This window comes from Ctenopharyngodon idella, chromosome 7 (genome assembly GCF_019924925.1).
Source record: "Ctenopharyngodon idella isolate HZGC_01 chromosome 7, HZGC01, whole genome shotgun sequence".
Lineage (NCBI taxonomy): Eukaryota > Metazoa > Chordata > Actinopteri > Cypriniformes > Xenocyprididae > Ctenopharyngodon > Ctenopharyngodon idella.
In genome coordinates this window covers 5,024,756-5,046,670 of record NC_067226.1, presented here as the reverse complement: position 1 = coordinate 5,046,670, position 21,915 = coordinate 5,024,756, and the positions used below count along the sequence as shown (strand labels likewise).

Genomic DNA, 21,915 nt, shown 5'->3' with positions numbered 1-21,915 from the left:
TAATAAAAGTAGCCTAACCTAATAGTAATAATAATAGACTAGAAGAATGTAACGGGCCTACATTAAGTGGAAATACCAAATCCTCTTTGCCATATATTTTATGTTTTTAACAATATCTCTGGCTATCGTCAATATGATCATCATCTGTTGATGCAACCCAGCACGGGGGTTATCGCGGGGCCCCCCTCCTGCAGTGCGTGCCCTGTGTGCCCGTCCACTATTAGACATTTAAATAAAAGAAAGTTAAAATACACAACACTAAATAGTTTGTATGATACAAGTACACTTTTTTTGCATCATAGTATTATACTGTACAGTATAAAAGATTTATGACGGACATGTACACGGACAGCACGGATGCAAACTACTTGTATAACTAACTATGTACTACGTGTGTGCTGGGGTCTGCTCGCTGGACGTGTTCCACACATGCACAGTAGTTTGGCTTGAACCGTAAACAAACATGGATTATTGCACATCATTATTATTGCACATCTGGCTGTCTTTATATTGTTTTAACAACGGATTGTAGAGGTGTGGATATGAACAGATTTCGTCACACAGCCTCTCTTCAAATTCGAAGTCCATGTTGTTTTTCCAGCGCATGTGAAGTTGGTGCTTTTGTAGCCTAGTGACCGCACATACTTGTCCGCATGGTCACAAAAAATGGGAGACACACAGATGGCTGAAAAGAGCCTCCGCGTACACAAATCTATGCCATAAACTATCACTATCCTGAATATGGAGTTAATCTAGATCTTCTAAAATCTAGATCTTAAATGCGGAAATTCAATTTCGGACTATAAATATATATTTTATCGTCCTATACAGATACATTAAAATATTGCAAATAACTGTCAATATTGTGCACCAATAAACATTGATACCTAACAAAGTTTACCCAAGTAAAACCACAAACTCAAAGGCTTGAAATACTGTAATGGTGTACTGATAAGAATAAAAAAACAAGAATCTGATCATTTGTTAATGAAGACATGAAGCTCTGAAGTTATGTTCACCGATGACTTGGAAACTGTAGTAACTACAACTTGTCAAATGACCGCTAATATAATACGTAATGTTAATGTTCACCTGATTAAGCCTGTACAGCCTGTACAGTAAAGGCTGGTCCCCAATGTAATTTGCAAAAGGCCTGCAAAAATGAAAATGTAACTGTTGCAATCCAAACCCTGCTTCATTATTTACCCCATAAGGAAATGGGCATCTGAGACAGTGTTCGAGTGACAGAGGCCCCACATACAAAACAAATACCCCCTGTGGTGGATTTGCATTATTCAGCTCTAAACGGGGCCCAAATGGAGTTGTGCTGCATGCCGTTTCCTCCATTTTCAATCTTCCAGCATGGTTCTGAATGGCACACCTGTCTCCTGGCATATCTTTTGAAACGCTAAATGTGTAGTAATTGCCGGGAAAGGGGAATTTCATACATCACTCCCTAACCTTGGGAGTGACACAAACTTTAGAAGGCCTACATTTATGCCTAGCCAAATGCATTTTTAATGTTGGCTAAAAAGTGTTGGGGCATCATTGTGCGACGGATGGCGGAAAGAAGCTTCGACGGTGCTAATGGTTACATTCTTGCCAGAAGTCATGAAGTAGCAGATAAGATTGTCCTCCTTTTTTTCCTCAAAGACTGAAAAGATCTGGAGGGAGAATAGATGGATTTATTCTTTTATTCAGATGCAAATGCAATCTGTGGGAAAAGAGGGGGAAAAATGAATTGAGTTCATATATATATGAAGAGTCATTCATCAGCGGGGGATATTGACAGTTTATGCCTTCTGGTGGAGTAAATGGGTAGGCTGCCGTCTCTGAGCTCCGTCTAAATGAAGACCCAAAACAAACGCACACTCCAGGCCTACTGCCGAGAACAACTTCCAGACGGGTGACGCTTGATTGGCTAAATGTGAGGTCACACACCTCCCTATTCTTTCTCTATCAAGCGACTGATTGTTCCTCTGAAACTCTTCTAACCCCTGAGTTGGACGTGTTCTCCCTCTCCTTTTGCACAAGCTTTTCAGATTCTGGTCTGTCGACAACTCACCTTCCAGAGCTGTTTTCTCACCATGCTAGCGAGCAAGCACCAAAGTGTTGGAACAACTTGCCTCTTGCAATAACACTGCCAGTTTTCGCACGTCTCCAAAATAAGCAGTAATGAATTTAATTAGATAGCTGTTGCATATCTCTCTGATACATTTCTTTTAATTAACCCCATGTGAATAAATTAAAATTAATAGGAGAAAGAAAAGTGTAGAGCAAAAAATAAATAAAACACACACAAGCTAATGAAGTTATCCGTTAATTGGAATCGCATCTGTTAGCCAAAGCTTTAGCAGGGCACCAGGAGCTAACAATGTGTTTAGTAAGCCTCTCAATCTCCTCATCAGACAGAGAGAGAGAGAGAGACTGAGAGAGAGAGACTGAGAGAGAGAGACTGAGAGAGAGAGACTGAGAGAGAGAGACTGAGAGAGAGAGACTGAGAGAGACAGACTGAGAGAGACTGAGAGAGACTGAGAGACTTGGATCCTAGCGGTGACTGTAAGTGTAAGAAATGCACCTCTGACGTGATGGAAATGACCGCCAGGGCTTGGAGAAAAGAAACCCCCTGTTTCCCGGCCCTGCTCTACCAAGACTCCCCACACTGCTGTGCTTGAAGCCGGGCCAGTGTTATTGCAGGCCTAATGCGGCTGCCTCATTTGGGCCGGATCAGAAGTAATTATGCTCGGGGAAAGTGGCTGCCGACCGCAGGGGTCAGGACACTTGTAACATGTGAAAAGAGCAATTATTCCCGGAGACAAAACCCTCCCTTATCCCGGGCAGTGCCAGGGTCACTGCGAGGGAGCAGCGCTGCTCCGTTTCACCGGGGCTTATTAGCGGCAGCAGGCTGCTAAAGTTTGCGAAAGTGCATCATATTAATGAACGGTACTCTCGTTCCAACCGCACTGGTTGTGCCAGCCCTGATCTCTCACTTTTTTTCTTCTTCCTTCCTTCATCTTTCTCTGTCAAATTTACTCCCCATCCAAACTTTTCTGGTGTGTTAATTATATCATAATCATAGCAAGCAAATTATTTCATGCACAGAGCAGTCTTGAAAGGATGTAATTGCATCCACAACTACTTTACCTTAATTTGCTCACAAGCTACAACTGAACATATTCTATTCTCCTATTATGTGCTGCATCATGTCCATCAAACACATGAATCAATATGTTCCAGATCATTCTGCACTGGGCTTATCAACTAGTATCAAGCTCTTTATTCATTTGTCTGTGTTTCAGCTGGCATATTCTACCTGACATTATTACCAGATGTGTTTTGTCTTGGCAGTGAAGGAGAATGAGCGTCTACAGGCTCAATTACAGTAATGATGTGGACTGATTGAAAAGAACTTATTCACACAGACAATGGCAGGACATCTGCCTTAGTTCCCCATTAACCTCCACGGTGGCTGGCTGACAAATTCTAGTACACATTGCCATGGCTGCAGCGTTTACAGAGCTTACACGCTGACAGAACCAGCTCTTACGTACAACTGGAGCTAGCACAAAGCTTTGGTTTACGATAAAGTCTAACTCAGTTGCTAGTAGCTAGTAACTTTAAATACTTTTCACGAGTTTTAGAACAGTGACATTAAAATGCATCCGCCTTTAAATAAGTGGTCCATATATAATATTTAAATAGTCCAACTTTTTAAAACATTAAAGGGATAGTTCACCCAAAAATTTAAATTGTCATTATTCATATCAGTTAACCTGTATGACTTCTGCAAAAAAAAAAAAAAAGTTTATGAAAGTAAGCCATTGCCTAAAAGTAGTTTTGCCCATCCCTACTGGGTACCATTTAATTCCCAAAACCTCAACCAAAATATCAACACCATCCATTCAATAAGAAATGTATAATTCAGGACTGCATCTGCCCACTCTCGGGTAAGCTGCAAGTGCTTATCAAGTCCACAGAGATCATCTTCATCACATGCCTTGGAGACATGCAGTTAATATCATCACAGACCTCTCCCATCCCTGTCACCACCAAGACTCCCTTCTGGCAAATGGTTCAGCTCAATCAAAGACTACAACCTCCCATGGCTTGATCAGCTTTCATTTGTCACACTGTGGCCTTCTGGTCCAATCTGTCTCAACCACCGTACACTCTCCAACATGCTCTCCTGCCTCTTTTCAGAGTACTACCTTAAATTTATGAGTGTCTCTAATCTTACATCGCTTTTGGAATAAGACCTGTATTTAAACTAGAGTGCCACGATTCTGGATGAAATTGGAAATCGTTATTTTTATTTTTATTTTATTTTTTTTGTTGTTGTTGTTTCAAATAGAGATCGCGATTTGAATGAATGATTCAATGACTCATAAATACTTCACTTGTTTCGTGACTGGATGAATCAGCATTTTTGTACAAATCTCTTGAACGAATGAACAAGTGACTGTTAAGCCCGGAACACACCAAGTCGACGGTTGGCCGTTGGGCAGTTTTTGTTCGTCGGCCGACTAAGATTTCTCAGTGTGTTTCGCACCATCGGCTGAAGTTGGTCCTCGTCTGCTTTTTTTCGGCCATTTCGACATGTTGAATCGACGTCGGAGCTCGTCGGTCAGTCGGGCCATCTGATTATTCTGATTAGCTGTTCAGCTACTGCCCCCTTCTGGTACGGAAAGGCATGTCTTCTTACGCAGGCACAGAATGGACGTGCTACTTGGCTGTTTCACTGAATCGATTCAATGACAAATCACATTTTTCCAACAGTCACTTTTCACCATCTACTGGTGTAACGATGTAATTGATTCAGTCTTTATTTGAAGCGCAAGTTACTTTCAAAAGGTGATTTACTCTGTTAGCTTCCGTAGACATCAGTGTTTATATCTGAACAAACTTTTATCCCAGTACTTCTATGATATTTTAAATATTTGTAACACATAAATAATAATACTGTTTGTGAAGCTGTTTCATACTTGTACCTGACAACAGTTCTCTCTGGCTCAGCAGCGCCAACGCAGACCTGAATGTTCCAGTGTGATTTTGTCAAAGGGTTAATAGACATAGGAGAATCGTTGTCATTTAGGAATAAGACTGTGTGGGTATTTAAATCAAGATTGCAGTCTTTTAATGATTAATTGTGCAGCTCTAATTTAAACTAAAGAATTTGTTGCATCTTTTAACTAAAACTCTTTTTGTACATGCAAACTCTCCTGTCATTGAAAACAGTCCAGACACTTTTCATTCACTGCTAGTGTTTAATATTTTGGAGAACCCTTCTGCTCCATGCATGCATTAATGCTGTCATACATGAAAAATCATGCCAACAGCTTTGCGACAGATGACTGCCTGTAATCCCTCATACATCTGTAGTTCAAGTCTCCAGCACTTTGTCCCTCTAAATTGGTCCCTTTCTCAGATGTTTTGAGGTCATGGCCATGGTTTATGCAGTTGAGGTTCATTTAAGGGCATTGTGGGATCCATATGCAGACCCTCATAAAGCACAAAGCCATGTTCATACTTTAGTAAGAGTGGCTTTTGTCTGAAATTCATACATATTATAATTATTGGTGTTACTGAATTTGATGTGGCAATGGACATCTTCCCATAAATTAAGACATTCATTATTTACTAATGTCATTCCAAACCTGTATGAATTTCTTTTTTCCCATGGAACACAAAACAAAAAATTCATAAGACTGTACTAGTCTTTTTTTTTTTTTTTTTTTCATGCATTTATAATGAATGAGGACAGAACCTTTCAAACTTCAAAGTACTGTAGAATGTTTCATAAAAGTAGTCTGAGCTCTATATTTTAAGTCACACAATAGCTTTGCTGTAAATTTTTAGTTGAAAAATGTAAGTAATTAAAGTGCAAGTTATTCAGTGATGACTTTCACCTCTAGTTGGCCTGTTATCTGCTCTAATTTGTCAGCTGAACTTCAGTCTAAAGTCAGAAATCTGATTCTGAACAAATAATTCAAACCCATTTTGTGAATCGGATCAACCAAAAATTCATAAAGATCTGACTCAAACGAATGATTCATTCGCAAATCACTTCAGACAGGCAGAATTAGAATTAAGAAAAACTAATAAAAAGTGACTTAATGTATTTTAACATTTTAAAACTTTAAGGGCCAGATTTACTAAACGGGGGAAATTAGTGTGAGAGCGCAATTCCACAAATGCGCTGATGGGAGTGGCAAGTTTTGCACGTGATCTGCTGAGCTGATGCTCATCAGGTGCCGGTCGACACAGGCGCAACTTGTTACATGTAATCTGACAAACAAGTACACATGTACACGTACACACACACACCTACACACACATACTCTTTGTACTCTGCGGTGTCTCCTAGCAGCAACAATTGCAGCCATGTCACAAAATGGGTTAAGACATGTTTTTTTGGGCGTTAAATAATGTCGCAAATACCAGTGAAATTGATTAGAGCAAACATTAGTAAATTGCGCTGCGTGATTCATTTAAATACTCTCCTCCCATAAATTTTGCGTCTGAAAGGGAAACTCCTAAGTGCATATGCAATAAGGTCAGCCGCAAAAACAACTCGGCCCACGTCTTTTCAGCGCTGATTTTGCACTGCGTGTCTTTAGTAAATCCCGGCAGTAGTTTTTTAACGGCAAAAGAGGGTTAGCGCTGGTGCAAGCTGTTAGTAAATCTGGCCCTAAATCCTAAATCTGTTCTTCACATAAAGCATGTCTTCAGAAGTCATAAGGACCATCTTCATGGCTCTTTTTTGTTCCTTTTGAAGCTTGAAAGTTTCAGTCCCCATCCAATGTAAGTGCATGGAAAACAATGTTTGAAATGTCTTCATATAAGTTTATAGAGTGAGTAAATTGCGGGGGGGGAGTTTTTTTTTTTTTTTGGTGAAATATCTCTTTAAGAGTATATCATAGCATGCCTTTTAGAATGGCAATACAGTTCTCAAAAGCACGGCCCAATCAGTCACTTTCTTCCTGATCTCACATTCAAGCCTAATACCCTGGCAGTCCCCTTCACCTGCCCCCATGGAGGGGCCTCACACTGAGGTGTCCAGCTAATTGATCAGATCTATTAACAGTGACCCTGCATACAGTAAACTTTACATCATTACTGGCTTCTACTGTGTACTCATTAGAAGACACAATAAAGGAAAAAGACTCAGACTATAAAGACAAACAAATCCTTTTCTCCTAAATTGTGATGTAATGCTTTAAAATGATTCCTTGACTTTTTTTCCCCTCTTGCTCTAAACCTTAAATACATCAAAAGGGTACCACAATGATTTGAATTTTTTTATATATATATATATATATATATATATATTATATATATATATATCCACAAAAATGGAACTTGAAATGAAGGCCTACATAGAAACCGGATCGTATCTTTATAATGGAAAGTACATGGTCTGACAGTTTCAAATGCAAAAACGCATCCGTACAGACTCGACCGAGATAAGGTCTTTAAAGGGTGGATGGGTGGAAGAGAGGCAGATGACAGGGCACACACCAATTACTAATAGCGAATGATTTTCTTCCCTCCCTTTTATTTGTTTGGGAGAAATGTTTGACAAGGCAAACGCTGCCTCTTGAAGGAAAAAACGCATCTACTGTTAGGATATGAATCAAGTGGCAGATAGCAGGATATGCTTTTTTGTGACATGGAATGACACAGGAAGGTCAGAAACACTTGTATCTGTTAAATGGATTGGATTAAGTGGGAGCTGCCTCCTCAGTTTGCGTCTCCGTTTATAATGTTCCCCTTTTTTGTTCTGCAGGACAGAAATGGGGGAAGGGGCTACTACCGAGATTCCAAGCTGTTCAAAGAATGATGACAGGTGCACTCTTCTGTATAAACCCCAAAATACCAGTTTGCTGATGTCAGAGTCAACATTATGTACTTTTATTCAGTCATTTACTCTGTCATTTCAGGTTTAAAATGTGCTGAGGCTATATAGGGCTTCTAAAAGCATATCTCAGCTGGCTCTTTTTTTGGAAAACAACAGAGGTTTCTCAGAGATGGCAGAAACAAGATGATTAGCTCAGACAAAACACAGCGCTCCTCACATCAACTAACTCATCCTGGAGATTGCTCTAGCCCGGTGAGACAGGAAGCGTTAGCCGGCTTAAATCTGGGTTAGGAAACCTGTCACAATGTGACGTGTCATTCAGTCACTCACAAACCTGAATTCATCCAGGTAATTACAGAACGGGAATGCACCAAGGTTTCTGGTATATGGCTTACTACAGAAAGGGTTAAGCTCTTTACGGTAACTTTTTCTTCAACCAACGTGCGTGTTGTTAAAAGGTGGGTGGAAAGTGTAAGGGGGGGTGGCCTAAACCAATTATGTGTGGTTCTCCAGAGGTGGGGGAAACGACCTTTGTGTATAATTAGTTCTCTTATTTAAAGCAAAGATTTTGAATAGAATAACTAATTAGCTGTCATAAAAGGCAAATTAAAGATTTTTGTGCCATCCCTTGGGGAACTGAAGGAGCCTGATTCCCAAGCTCGTTTCCGTCTCGTACGCACACTCGCGTACAAACACAGACACACTTTTTCCTCACAGACGAGCTCTCTCTCTCCTCATTAAGACTGTTTCTAGTTCCGTAGAAGGCTGACAGGAGAGCACTGTTGGCATACCTGCAGAGTGCACCTCTAACAAGCCATGAAATGCAGGTAGAAAACGACCGCCCTCAGCTAGTGTGGCTTCAATTTAAAGGCTTTTTACCTTCATTTATACTGAACATTGGTATTTATAGCGAGTTTTGTGATCCTAATGCGGCGGCTTCAAGGGGCCCGTATTGGGGCCGGAGGAGGGATGGGGGAGGAAGCTGGAGGGAGAAGCACACCGCTAATTGATGGCTCCCATCAGTGGTGCTAGACCAATTAGCTTCCCTCTTTTTCCAGTTCTGATAAAGAAATAAGATGGTTGAATACCACCAGAGCTCTTATTCACATCCAAGTCATAAATTTAACTAACAAGCCCTCGCTCTCCTGCCCTCTCTCTCTTTCAGTCTTTCCTGAGTGCTCTCACATTTTTACCTCATTTTATAACCAAGGAAATGCTAATTATATTATATTCATAGCACCACTGATGTGTGGACAGTCCAGAATCATTGAACAAATCTGAATCCAATAAATGAACATGTGCATCACAGAGGGAAAGTGTGAGAATGAGCGGGTATTAGAGTTGTGGCTTTTCAGAATTGAATTAAGAATGCAGTTTAAATTCCAATTTAGTCTCAGAATTTGAATTGAGGTACCAAACAAGATGCAGAATTGCAATGCAAATAGTAGAATCAAATGAATGTGTAATTTTTAACTATACAAGTTTGTCAAGACAAAAAATTTTAATATTGGCTTTACAAAGCCTTGTCTGAAAGTTTGGAAAGATTCAGAAATTTGTCCAACCCTGCCGTGTACTAAACTAAACCTCCCTTGAAAGTACAGTGCAAGGTTATTCCAGTTAGAGGAGGATACACAAAAAAAAAAAAAAAAAAAAAAAAAAAAACATAAATATGCTGATAGTTGCATGCGGGGTAACGGATAATGGAGTTCATGCCCACTGGCGTACATTTGTTGATCATGTACAGTAGAGCCATTACTGGACATTAAAGCTGAACAAGAGCTGCTGCCTGTGACCTCTGCCATCAGGATACTCTTAACGGATACCTACAATGTACTAACAATCAGCTAAGCACAAGCATTATAAAGCATTATAAAAACATGGTGATACTTGGAAAATATAAATTTAAAGGGATAGTCCAACCAACAACAAAATCAATTCTGTCATTTACGCTCATGCCTTTCCAAAACGTACTATTTTCTGTGGAATGCAAAAGTTGTTGTCTATGCAATGAAAGTAAAATGGGACCAAAACAACACTGACATTGTATTAGTATGGCCAAAAAATGACATTTGTCAAAATATCTTTTGTGTGCCACAGAAGAAACAGTCATACAGGTTTGAAACGACATGAGGGTGAGTAAATGACAGAATTTTGATGGGTCTGTCTCCATACAGGATTGGGGGCTTTTAATGGTTTGACCAACCGGGGCCCAATACACTGTTGAATGGCAGCGGAGAAGATGTGAAGGTGTGTGTGGTGTGGGGTGGGGTGGGGGTGTCAAAGAGGGCATCACACAGGGCTTTCTGAGAGAAATGTGTTTTGAAAGCAGAGAGCAAAAGAGAGGTATAGAGAGAGGGAGAGTGCCGGTTTAGCTGCGCGTTCTATTAGACGGATCAATAGCTCAGTGTGGGAGAGAGTGTCTTAAGAGCTGTTGTCCTGCGCTTTCAGCTGTGGCAGACCTGTTAGTGCTGGCAGAGGGGTGCCGAGTGCCAGTGTTACCAGCTCTGGCCCGGGGGCGGCTTTTAGTCCACACACAAATGTCAGACCGCAGATAGACTATTAGTGTTTAGTGCAGTTATTAAATGGACTTTATTTGTCCTTTAGGAGGCTAAAAGGCATGCTTAAAGGGGGAGGCTACATGACAGCGCGGCGATTTAGCCTGTTTGGTTACTCTTCACTGGTCGTGAGTGTAAAAGGAGATTGGGCTGTGGCGCGTGTGTGTGCGCGTGTTTGGAAGGCACTTAGGCCATACCGTATCTCACTGGAAGCTGAGAGCAGCCTTCTTGCGGTCAACAGTGCTCTAAAAGGTTAATGTTGATCTATACCAAACAAAGCCCACGGGAGGCTTTTAGCATGGCCAACAGTTCTCATACTGATGAAATAGGGCCACGGCTAATCTTCCAAACAACATAAATACCTCTGTCAGCTATCTAAATAGAGATGGTCCTGGGGCATCCCAACATAGAGATGCATTCAAGCCCCAATTAAACGGTGTATGTCACTTGCCAAAAATAACATCTGTTCTTCTGAGCGGGGGCAGTGACGGATGAATGCAGTCCAAAGTGACCCATGCGCCTGTCTGCGCGGAAGAGCGTCCTTGGCTAATGCATATAAAACATCGGCCCGAGCTTCGGCGATGTCGCCACCCTTATCAAAGAGCACGGAACATGAAAAGTCACCGGTTTAACCAGACAGTAAATCACAACACTCTCTGTGTTTGTCTCCCTATCGCCACAGGTGTGCCGATGCTCTCCGTCCAGCCCAAAGGAAAACAGAAGGGATGCGCCGGCTGCAACCGCAAGATTAAAGACCGCTACCTGCTCAAGGCACTGGACAAATACTGGCACGAAGACTGCCTGAAATGTGCCTGCTGCGACTGCCGCCTGGGGGAGGTGGGCTCCACCCTCTACACCAAAGCCAATCTCATCCTCTGTCGCAGGGACTACCTGAGGTAAGAACACGCTCCAGTCAAAGTGCTGCCAAAGCAGAAAGGGCTTGTTACACCTCAGGCTACATGACATTCAGAAAAGTACACCCTCATCTAACAGCCGATGATTGCCACCCTGCCTGTCTCATTTCTGGCCGTCCTCTGTCTCTCTCCTGTTGCATTTATCTGCTAACTTGTGGGGTTAGAAGATACATTTTTTTTTTTTTTAGCTTGTAAATTATGTTTTCTTTGAGGCTGTTACAGAAGATTAAGTGCTTGTTCTTTCTTCATCGCAGTGTACCGACCCAGACTCTGTGTGTTCCAATTAAATCCCAGTTGTGCAAGTGAGCAAATAGCTTAGAGTGGCATCTTGTAGTGACTGTTTATGTTTAGCTGGGTGAGGTTTTGCATGTTTACATGAATGTGATGTCGCCCATTTTCTAAGTTAAGTGATAAACTGCTGCATATGAGTGCATGTATGGACTTTCAGCTCACCCCAGGCAGCTGAGTGGCAGAACCGCAGGTCTAAGGATCTGTTTTGCCTCCTATCTCTGAGCCATCTGCTTGCTAAATTAAACATGATTATTTCCTGGGCGTTAAATCCCAGTCCCTGGGGTCTCCCTACCAGATCTAGTCATTTATCCCCAAGCTGCTCTCCCCAAAGAGCCCCCACTGGTTGGGCCCTTCTTACTAAGACATGCAGTTCAGCATTGTCGTCATTACCAGTGTTAAAGGGATAGTTCACCCAAAAAAAACAACAACAAAAAATCATAATTTACACACTCTCATGTAGTTCCAAACCGGTACAACTTACTTTTTTTTCTGTAGAATACAAAAGAAGATATTTTGCCTTTCAAAGAACATCAACAGGGTCAAAACAATCAAAGCATGAAAAAATTAACAATAGTTTTTAAACAGAAAAATTTAGAAAGAATAATGTAGAATAATGATTGAGCCACTTGAGCAGCATGAGCTGAAGCTGAACAGTGAATGAATGCTGGTACCCAAACACATCATGTATATATTAATCAGATATACTCAAAATGCACAAAATGTAATGAATACACAAGTGAATTATATAAGTGAATTTGTATAACTTACAAATTCTAACTAGCATGTAACTTGTATTCTGAATATGCTTTTCTGTAATGCACCAGAAAAATGTCAAACACACCTAAAACGGACAATAAATAAAGCATAAACAAATTCACAATATTGTACACATACTGTATGTTACTTCACAAACACGATTTTGTGAAGTTATCTTTAATTTAATATAATGTATAAAATCTTTGAATATTTGGATTCATATTTCACTCGTCAACTAAAATATTATTTTAGACTAAAATTAGATGGAAACTAAATGCAATGTATGTTGTCAAGTAAATGAAACAAGACAAAATATTGACTAAGTTTGAAAGATATTTTAATCAAAGTCCAAAAACTATGGATAAAACAAAAAACGTCTAAAAAATTAACATTGGCCATTACTCAATTTTCACATCCAGTCACAACTGTTACAATACTGTAAGAGTAGCCTGACAAAGTACCCAATAGGTACACTTGAGCATGTGAGGTAATGAAATGAATGGTATAAAAATCTAAATACCAAAATTTTGGCAGTTACGCTTTTGTTTGGTAGAATAAAAGTATGCTTTTCTCATCTTTATTCACAATTTGGATCAACTTGTTTGTGGGCAAAGGCCTGAAAGTTTAAACCTGGAAAGCAGTGCAGCTTTGTACACTTTAAAAACAGACTATGCATTGTTTGATATTTAGTTTGCTATACAGAGTTTAAAAATACAGCTAAGTATAAAACCAGTAAGATTTACTTTAAAATTACAAAGAACGTTAAATTGTTAGTATGGGTATCCCCCATTAATATAGTGAGCTACATGTTTAAGATTATTCATGTAATTTTACATGAATTTGTATGCAATTTAAGAAAACAGAAAAAAAATACTGTATAAATACAGTAATTTTACCGTATTAAAAAATGAGAATTACTGTAATTTGTCATTAATGATATAATCTGTAAAATAAGTCAAGTTGTTAATTTACAGATATTGTTTATAATTTTACATAGTTTTAAACATAATTTAAAATTACAGAAAAATACTGTAAAAAATTGAGTTATTTTCCATAAAATTAGGATTTTTTTTTTTTTTTTTTTTTTTTTTTTAACAGTGTAGAGGAGGGAGAAAGTGCAAAAACAAGCTTCCTGTTGCCACTGTACTGGCTCTGATGTCCTAATGAAATCTAGCCCACTCATCTGCTCTTCAGCCTGTGACAAATGTGTGCTACTTAATGCCTGGAGATGCTGGATATGAATTCTATTAAGGAACAAATTAAGTAGTATCCCTCTCCGTGCAGACAGAGTGAGGCAGCAGTGGTGCATTCGCTTTGAATGCGAGTGATTGAGACTCCACACAGGGCGTCCCACCTAAACTTCACCTCCAGCGCACTGCTGGAGAATCAGCCCGCTTGCCTTCAGTAATGAAGCTGAAATCTCACCCAGAATTAGCCTCCCATACAGGGAGGCACTTCATTAAAGACAGGCGGGTGGATCAAACGCATTTCTTTTATTTTCGGTTGGGTTTTTTGGAGCCCTGCCATGCGCACATTAATTATGAGCTGCGCTCCTTCTGCGTTTTGTCCTTCAGGAGTACTGTAGAGCCATAATGAACCCCCACCCTATGAAAAAACACAGCCCCACCACTGCACAAACTAGCTCAAGCTACTGTATTGCATTTGACCGTCTCCTTACGCATGACGGAAACGTGGGATTTATAAGCTTTCAGGCCATACTCTTTCATTACAGCGCACAGAAATAGATTAATCTGTTTTGCTTGGGTCAAGAATCCTCTGACCTCATGACCAGAGAGCAAGACTGCCTCTGTGTTTGACTGCGCTCACCCCAGACCTGAAATTATTTTTTATATCTGAACCATTGCATTATATTACGGGTGACACATCAGTCATTTACTAATCAAAGAAGGGTGCTTTTAATTGAAATATAAAGTAGATTACACCCCCTCCTAATGATGGCACAGCATGAGAGTATGATTAAAGGGCAGAGATAAGTCTCAGCAATCATTCAGTGCATTTTGATGTTAAAATAGTCTACTGTGCAAGCACGGCTATTCCTGAGGTAAAAAGAGACATCGGTCTTATTGTTTGAGTGGAAACACAATCCCAATGTCAACCATATCTCACTTTGAAGATTAACTACTACGCCTAAACACACAATACAGTGACCCCTGTCTGTAAGAAAAGAAAAAAAAACCTACAGTGGGGTCCAAAAGTCTGAGATCAGTAGTGAAAATGCATCGGTTTCAATCACAAATGATATTATCAGTATTACAATTTAAGATAATGGTTACTGTAAAATAAACAATTTCAGTTATTTGTCAATCTTTTACATAAAAATGCTTTTGTGTGTGTATATTTGTGTGTGTATATAGATTCAGCTTTTTTTATATAGTGAAAATCTCAGATCTTATTGTGGTCTCACACTTTTGAACCCCACTGTATTCAGAACTTGTGCAAATTCACACGTACAGTATTGAACTACAGTCTCTTTGAACGCAAGTAAAGGACTAGAACAGCTGAAGTCTAATCACAGAGAGACATTAAAGGGAAGGAAGCTGATGCCGGCTTCAGAGGAGTTATGAAGAAACACCAGAAGAGAAACACCTGTCTACACAGAGCCACGGGGAATCATAGAGAACAATGAGCAAAGGCTTTCAGCTTTAATACTAAAGTTTAGTTAAACACAAACAAGATTATGAAGGGAAAAGCTCTGTTCTCCTTTCCTTTATTGTCTTATGAATTTGTCTCCCTATTCAGTGGATTTGGCATGCTGGGGACTGTAAGATTTTTAGTTTTTCAAGGCTATGATTACATTAAAGGAATGCTACATTGAGTTGAGTGCTCATTAATCTTATCACCACTATCTGTTATTGAATAGACTGCTTTGTTTTCAAGGAAACAATTAAAAAGTTTGGTTACAAATGGTAATTCATATAGCAAACATTATGCATAATAGACGTTTTAGGCCTGGAAGTTCTTGAGTACATTTTGCTTGGAATAACACATTAAATGGCCTTGCTGATAAAATGGTTTCACTTTATCTTGAATTATATTGCCTGAAAATCCAAGCCATTGTATTCAAAGTTTGCTGGTGACCTTCCAAATGAGTTTCTGTAACCTCCTAATCCACTTAAATTAACCACCAGTAAAGTCTCCATTTTGAGCCGGGCCATCATAGTGCTGCAAAAACCTGCAATTAAACCACCGCAGATTTCTTTGCAGAACCCTGGTTATCTGTCACTGGGTGTGTGTGTGTGAGAAAGAGAGAGGAGTCCCTTCTCTTTTAAGAAGACTGTTGTGCTCTTAAACCATCAAGAGGTCCCTGAATTTTCACAAGTCAGTGACAACCCTCTCAAACTGCCATCCATGTGCTTTCTGTGACCTGATTTAGAAAAGAAGGGAAAATGGGTCTTGTGATGTGATCTGTAACACCCTCTACTGTGCAACATGATGGACATGAGCCATAAGAAATTGTTCAGGGTCCCCAGGGACTCTGACCACCTTTTCAGTACCAAGCCAGGATAACACAACATTGAACTCCCAACTCCAGTTACTTGCTCCAGCATTAAGGCATGACATTTGAAATGTGTTCGACCACAATCTGTGTTCTATTCCCTTTTAGAGAACACGGTCCTTCAGACAGATACCTTAATCCTTCCCTCTGCCTCTGACCATGTTTGTGTGTCTGCAAACATTAGGATTATGTGGCCCGCCATTCGAGAACTTGCCAAGATCGAAGAATGACTGGTAGATCTCAGCCAACTACAACTGGCATTCTCACCATTAAGGGTTGTCCTGTCAAATGCTGTGGCAAATTATTTGGCATAGTCTCTTTAATATGCTGCCAAAGGCCCTCATGAAAAGACAATTCTTGGACAGCTCTATCTTTGTCAAAAAGGTGATTTTTACCAAGCATGAAATACCAATACATAGGGCTGTGTAAAAAATATAGATTTTCCAATTAATCACATTATTTATTTTAATAATGAATCTTCAGCACCACAGCAAAATAAATATTTCACCTGAGTTGTGTGCATTCACAGTCTGAATCAATGTGATGCAATAAATACTGCAAAATAATGGCAAGGAAAGACTTTCTATTGAGTTGTCCTCACAGGCTACACACAAAAACAAACATGCAAGTAGTTCAGTGTAGTCCAATTCGTAACCTAATTCATGAACAAATGACTCTAATGAGCCAGTTCTTTTACTGGATCAAAAACATACAGCATGACTGGCATGGGCGACTACGATTTATTGTAGTCATGGAGTTTCCCGATGCGTGCCATCAGCTCCGCTACCATTTGGAGCATTTAAGGCCCGGGTATACTTCATTTTTTACTTCACTTCTCGATTCTCGAAAATACTTTTAATATTTTTTTCACTATGAAAATAAATTTGATTCATCTCTCATCGTCTCTAAGAGAATATGTGCCGTTAATGCAGCATCAGATGCCAAAAGCTTGTTCAGTTTTTACTTTCAGTTTCTGTAGTGTGATATCTTGTGTGATATCCACTGGCTCGCCTTCATGGTTTAAAATGAAATTATTTTAAATATTGCGACATGGCATTTATCTTTATAAACAATTGCTCGCAAAACGATGATGATTCACATTTTGTGCGCATTTTTTCCTCATTATAATAAAATTAAGTAAATTTAAATGAGTAAACAAGTAGGTAAATAAACAACAAGCAAACTTAAAGTCGTCTGCTTAATTTCTGCAAATAATTTCCTGATGCTGATACATACAAAAAGACTCTTGATTTTTGTTTTCTTTTTGACTAATTTTGTTTGAATAACGCCTTGAATAATTTACATTAGCCAAGTGTTCTGACATTCAATTCTGACATTCAAGTTATATTCTGTTGTATGTCAGCAAAATGCACATTTTAACTGAAATATACTCAAATGAATAAGAATCATAATTAAGCTTGTGAATCAAAATTTCAGAATCAAGGCATTTGTATCGATACCCAGCCTTATCAATAAAAAATAATTTGGAATACATTAGTTTTCTTATTACAGTGATGCACTAGACATACAAAAAAACATGGATAACAATTTTTTTTTTTTTTTTTTTGAGCAAATTGTACAATAAATACACTTACTATGATTATGTGTAATGTGTAACAGACACTAATGTAAAGTATGACTGTAAAATGTAAAGTATAAGCAGTATATATGCAATTATTAGTTAGTTTCTTGCATATTCTGCGCTGACCTTGGAACAGAGCTGCAGTCGAACCATTATTTTAATAAGCTGAACTCTTTTGTGAGGCAACACCTCGCTGGGGTTGCACGGCCTCCTCAGAGTGTCAGAGTTCCACATAAACACATTTTACTGGAGCAGTAACCCAATCTAACAATGGCTCTTTTTAACACCTCGCCTATCTGATATAACAACATGCCCTCTCCCACCACAAGACTCCTCTCTGCTCGGGTCTGTTGCTCTAATTAACAGCAGGGTCTGCTGGATAGATGCTAGCGGTGACGCAGGGCAAGCAGTCGAGAGAGACTAATATGGACTCGCAGCAACTTTGTTCTGTTTCCTTCCCTTTCCAACCAAGTCCTTAACTTTAGAATGTTTAGCATACTGCCTCATCCTGATCCTGCCTTATTTTTCCCCTTTTCCTCCCCCTGTTCTTCTCCGTTTGCTCTTCGTGTGTGCATAGCACCCCTGTTCTGCAAAATGTACATCTATATCTCTGACTCCGAATCTCCAAATTAAACATTGGAGCAAGGGCTTTGAAAATGAAAATGTAAATCCAACGGCGGGTGTAGTGGAAGAAAGTGATCTGCCTCGATGCCTTGTTCTGTTTGTGACCTTGGTGGTTTGCATCCCATCTAATAAGCTTAAACAAACAGCGGAGAAATGTGAGTTTTGTGTCCCTTTCTGTGCTCCAGTGGGCATCTACTTACCTCTCCAAGGTTACACACCACACCAACACTCTCTCTACATCTCACTCTGTTTTTAGCAGGTCACAGAGAAATAGGGAGAATGAGAGGAGAGGTACGGAGGATAGGGGCAGTATCCTTGTAAGGGGAATCTTTTGAACTTTTGACTACATTATAGTATTTAGCCTCTTGTGTAAAATCCAGCTGGCTTTGGTCTGAGCAAAGTCTCATTAGTTACTCCGGATTTAAAAGAGAGGGGGAAAAAAACTTTGAGCAGTTCAATTGCTCGCCTCAGACCTGTTTTCATTGCTTTTGCAGTGTGCTAGGCAAAAACTCTTTGAAGAAGGGGATTAGAACCATGTGATCATTTTAATTAGATCATTAGCTAAGAATTAACATCTAGGTTTGTACCCTCATTAACAAAAAAATACCTAATGTGTGCCAAGCTGGATTCACGTATCGCATTAGATGTCCAATGCTTTTTTTTTTTTCTTTTTTTTTTCTTTTTTCTTCTCCCTCCCACTTCTTCAGTTGTTTTCTTGCCTTTTTTGGTTTGTTGCACGATTTCGTAAAGGCTAAGAAAGGTATAAGTGAGTAAATCTGCTTTTTGTGTTTTCTCTCACAGGCTCTTTGGTACAACGGGGAACTGTGCAGCCTGCAGTAAACTGATCCCAGCCTTTGAAATGGTTATGAGGGCCAGAGATAATGTTTACCATTTGGACTGTTTTGCCTGTCAGCTTTGTAACCAGAGGTAAGCAGAGAAAGAGATCGCAACAAGCCTACAAGATTGTCTTTCTTTCTATCTAGAAATGCAGAAGAACTTATTAGCTCACACACAAATTAATTAATGACTTCTAGCATTGCGACTTTACACACTCCAGTTGGCCTGTAGCCCTGCGTTTTCGTCTCAAACCTACGTTTTTTTTTTTTTTTTTGTCCTGGTTTGTATTTGTGACCAGAAGCGGGATTATAAGCTCGAGTTGAGTGAAATTAACCAGCGCTTCAGTGGAGATACCGTTGGCAGACCAATACCAAGCCTGATCAAACTGTGAACGCCTTATTGAACACAGTCAGACAGAAAGCTCTTACTCAATACACAGCCAAGCTGAGCACGTCACCACTATGTGTCTCGCCGAGGGAATTAAGCGGCTGGACGAATGAACTTTTCAAGGATCATCCTTCCAAACATTCCTGGGGAGCATAGGAGTGTGACAGTGTCTTAAATGTTCTAGTGTGTGACCTACTTCTAAAAAAGACTTTTGTGTCATTCCCAAAAGCTGCTGCATTCACACGCTGCACTTATTGAATACTACAGTAAATACAAACAAGCTCAAACTTCATTTCAGAACTGATGCCGCAAATACAATATTTTTCAGCTATGTTGTAACTGATTATGCTCCTCTAAAAGATCTAGATGTTGGATGAATCAAACAAAACAAAGCATCTGGTAGGAATAAGGAATAAAATGTCAAGTGGCGTATTTGGTGAGAACCAGGAGAGTTTGGTGAGTAAAGCCCCAACGCTGAAGTATGGCATACGAGGAGCACAGTTCTATTCCCCCGCTTTATTCCTTTAGCAACGCAAAATATTGGTGTGGCACTGATTGATAAGAGAACATCACTGGCAACGCTTTCATCATGGCCGCTCTATTGTCCATACAACATTCATGGCTTTCATATGCAAACTTGGTAATGTAAAAATGCAGTGCACACATGGAATGATTTTCTCTTTAATTGGCATGAAATTTCATGGGAAGTTTTTAGAGGCTAACAATTTATACTTTGGCAAGCATCCCCAACATGGGGGGGGGGCGGCAGTGGGGTTTCCTTGGAAACTGGTGCGTTTTTTTTTTTTTTTTTTCCTGCCAATGAAAAGAAATGGTGGCATGCTTTCATTGGATGCCAGCCTTGTCCTGCTTTGAAAAAAAAAAAAAAAAAAAACTGCTGGTTTTAAAAACATTTAGTTAAAGCTGCACCTTATTGCTACATCACAGGAGACTTTGAAGCCATCACAGAAACAGTAGCATTCTTGATGCCACTGATGACAAAGACGGTCCACTGCATGTTTATTTACACTATTACCTATACCAAAAAACATAAAAAAAATATTAAATTAAAGATAAAACACTTAGATTAACATTTAGATAAAAGCTAAGCTTTATTTCCCAGAAACCATTATCAAAATTTTCTTTGAAATACAAGTCAGTAAATTCCTCTTCCTGCCATTTATTTGATTCTGAATGTTCTCCAACTAAACCGTAGTGTTTCAGTGTCAAGGTCTGTTCAAGTCTGACCAAAAAATTCACAAAAGTATTGAGTCTGATTCTGAATCATCATTATTTCCTGAGAGACCCAAATGATTTGTTATCCCAAATATAAATGAAACGACAAGAACAACCTAGCTGCAGAATAAAAATAAAAGTTCAACATAGTACAATATTTCAGACTTGGTGTGAAGGAGTTGATTTTAAAATCTGTTGTGGACTTGATGTGAATAAGCCAAATAAATTTGTATGTTAACCTATGTGTTTATTTTTTTCTTTAGGTTTTGTGTGGGTGACAAGTTTTTCCTAAAAAACAACATGATTCTGTGTCAGATGGACTATGAGGAGGGGCAGCTCAACGGGAGCTTTGAGACACAAGTTCAATAGCCAATCAAACGATGGCAGCGGCAGCTCTCGGTCCCCACACACAAACACGCGCTTCTGTGCGACGGATGTTCTGCTGCACTCAGAGAGAAGAGCATCGGTCTGCTTGCCTGCAATACTTTTTACAGTAAAAGCCCTATTGGTCCCTGAGGACTCTATTGTAAATGTACTACTTTTTGGCCCTTCCTGTCCCCAACACTGAGCAGTTACACGTTTTGATGTACAGTTGTGCCTGCTTAGCTGAGCACTGTAATGCCTGTATGGTTTTTGTGATGTTTTTCTGTTTTGGTCTCCAGCTCTTTCTCACTCTCACTCTCTCTCTTTCTATTTCTCATTCTCTTGTTCTTCTAATGCTTCTCTGAGGGTATGTACAGTCGGTTTTCTGTATATATAAACTGGAACATTTATTTTATGAAACTGTAATGCAATTTTATTACCAGTGTGAATTAAACAGATTCTTAAATGTTCATAGTTGAGTTTGTTTTCTGATCCCAATGCCAAAGTTTGAAGAGGCTGGCCCATGTATCAACAAATGTAATTATTGAACTCTCTTAAAATGGCTAAAGCTTCAAAAACGTTTATCAGACTACTACAAAGAAATAATAAATTATGACAATTTTATATACAGAATGGCATAACAGCATATTTTAATTGCTGATGGACTAAGACAAGTTGTTTTCAGATGAATTAAATACGGTCTTATTTCGAATAAAGCAAATTAATTCAAAAACTTGTTGTTGTTGTCGTAATAACATGACATTGAGTACCGCTACATCGGTCAAGTCTGGTCATGCAGAGTGTCTGATTCTGAGTTTGAGTCAACAATTTTCCTGTTTTTCAAACACTCACTTATTAAACTAAATCTTATACTTACCATTGGTGACTCAAGTCTTGATCAAATTACCTTTTGGGTTCATGTTACAACTCTATGAAAATATCTCAAGGCCTCATAATGAACTGTTGTCTGGAGAAAAATAACAGCATGGTATTTGTAC

General features: G+C 39.4%; 1 protein-coding gene across 3 annotated transcripts in view; it reads left to right on the top strand.

The window, feature by feature from the left end:
• The window catches only part of lmo1 (LIM domain only 1), a 30,342-nt gene extending 8,955 nt beyond the window's left edge, over window positions 1-21,387 (top strand). For 2 of the 3 annotated variants that reach the window (XM_051899073.1, XM_051899072.1), the window contains exons 2-4: window positions 11,096-11,309; window positions 18,899-19,024; window positions 20,818-21,387. In XM_051899073.1, the coding sequence (XP_051755033.1) occupies window positions 11,096-11,309; window positions 18,899-19,024; window positions 20,818-20,923 (446 nt within the window). In that variant the 3' untranslated portion in view covers window positions 20,924-21,387. Of the gene's footprint in view, window positions 1-7,786; window positions 7,847-11,095; window positions 11,310-18,898; window positions 19,025-20,817 lie in introns of all 3 variants that reach the window. The other variant, XM_051899071.1, reaches the window with a different exon arrangement.
• Window positions 21,388-21,915: the final 528 nt, after the last annotated feature.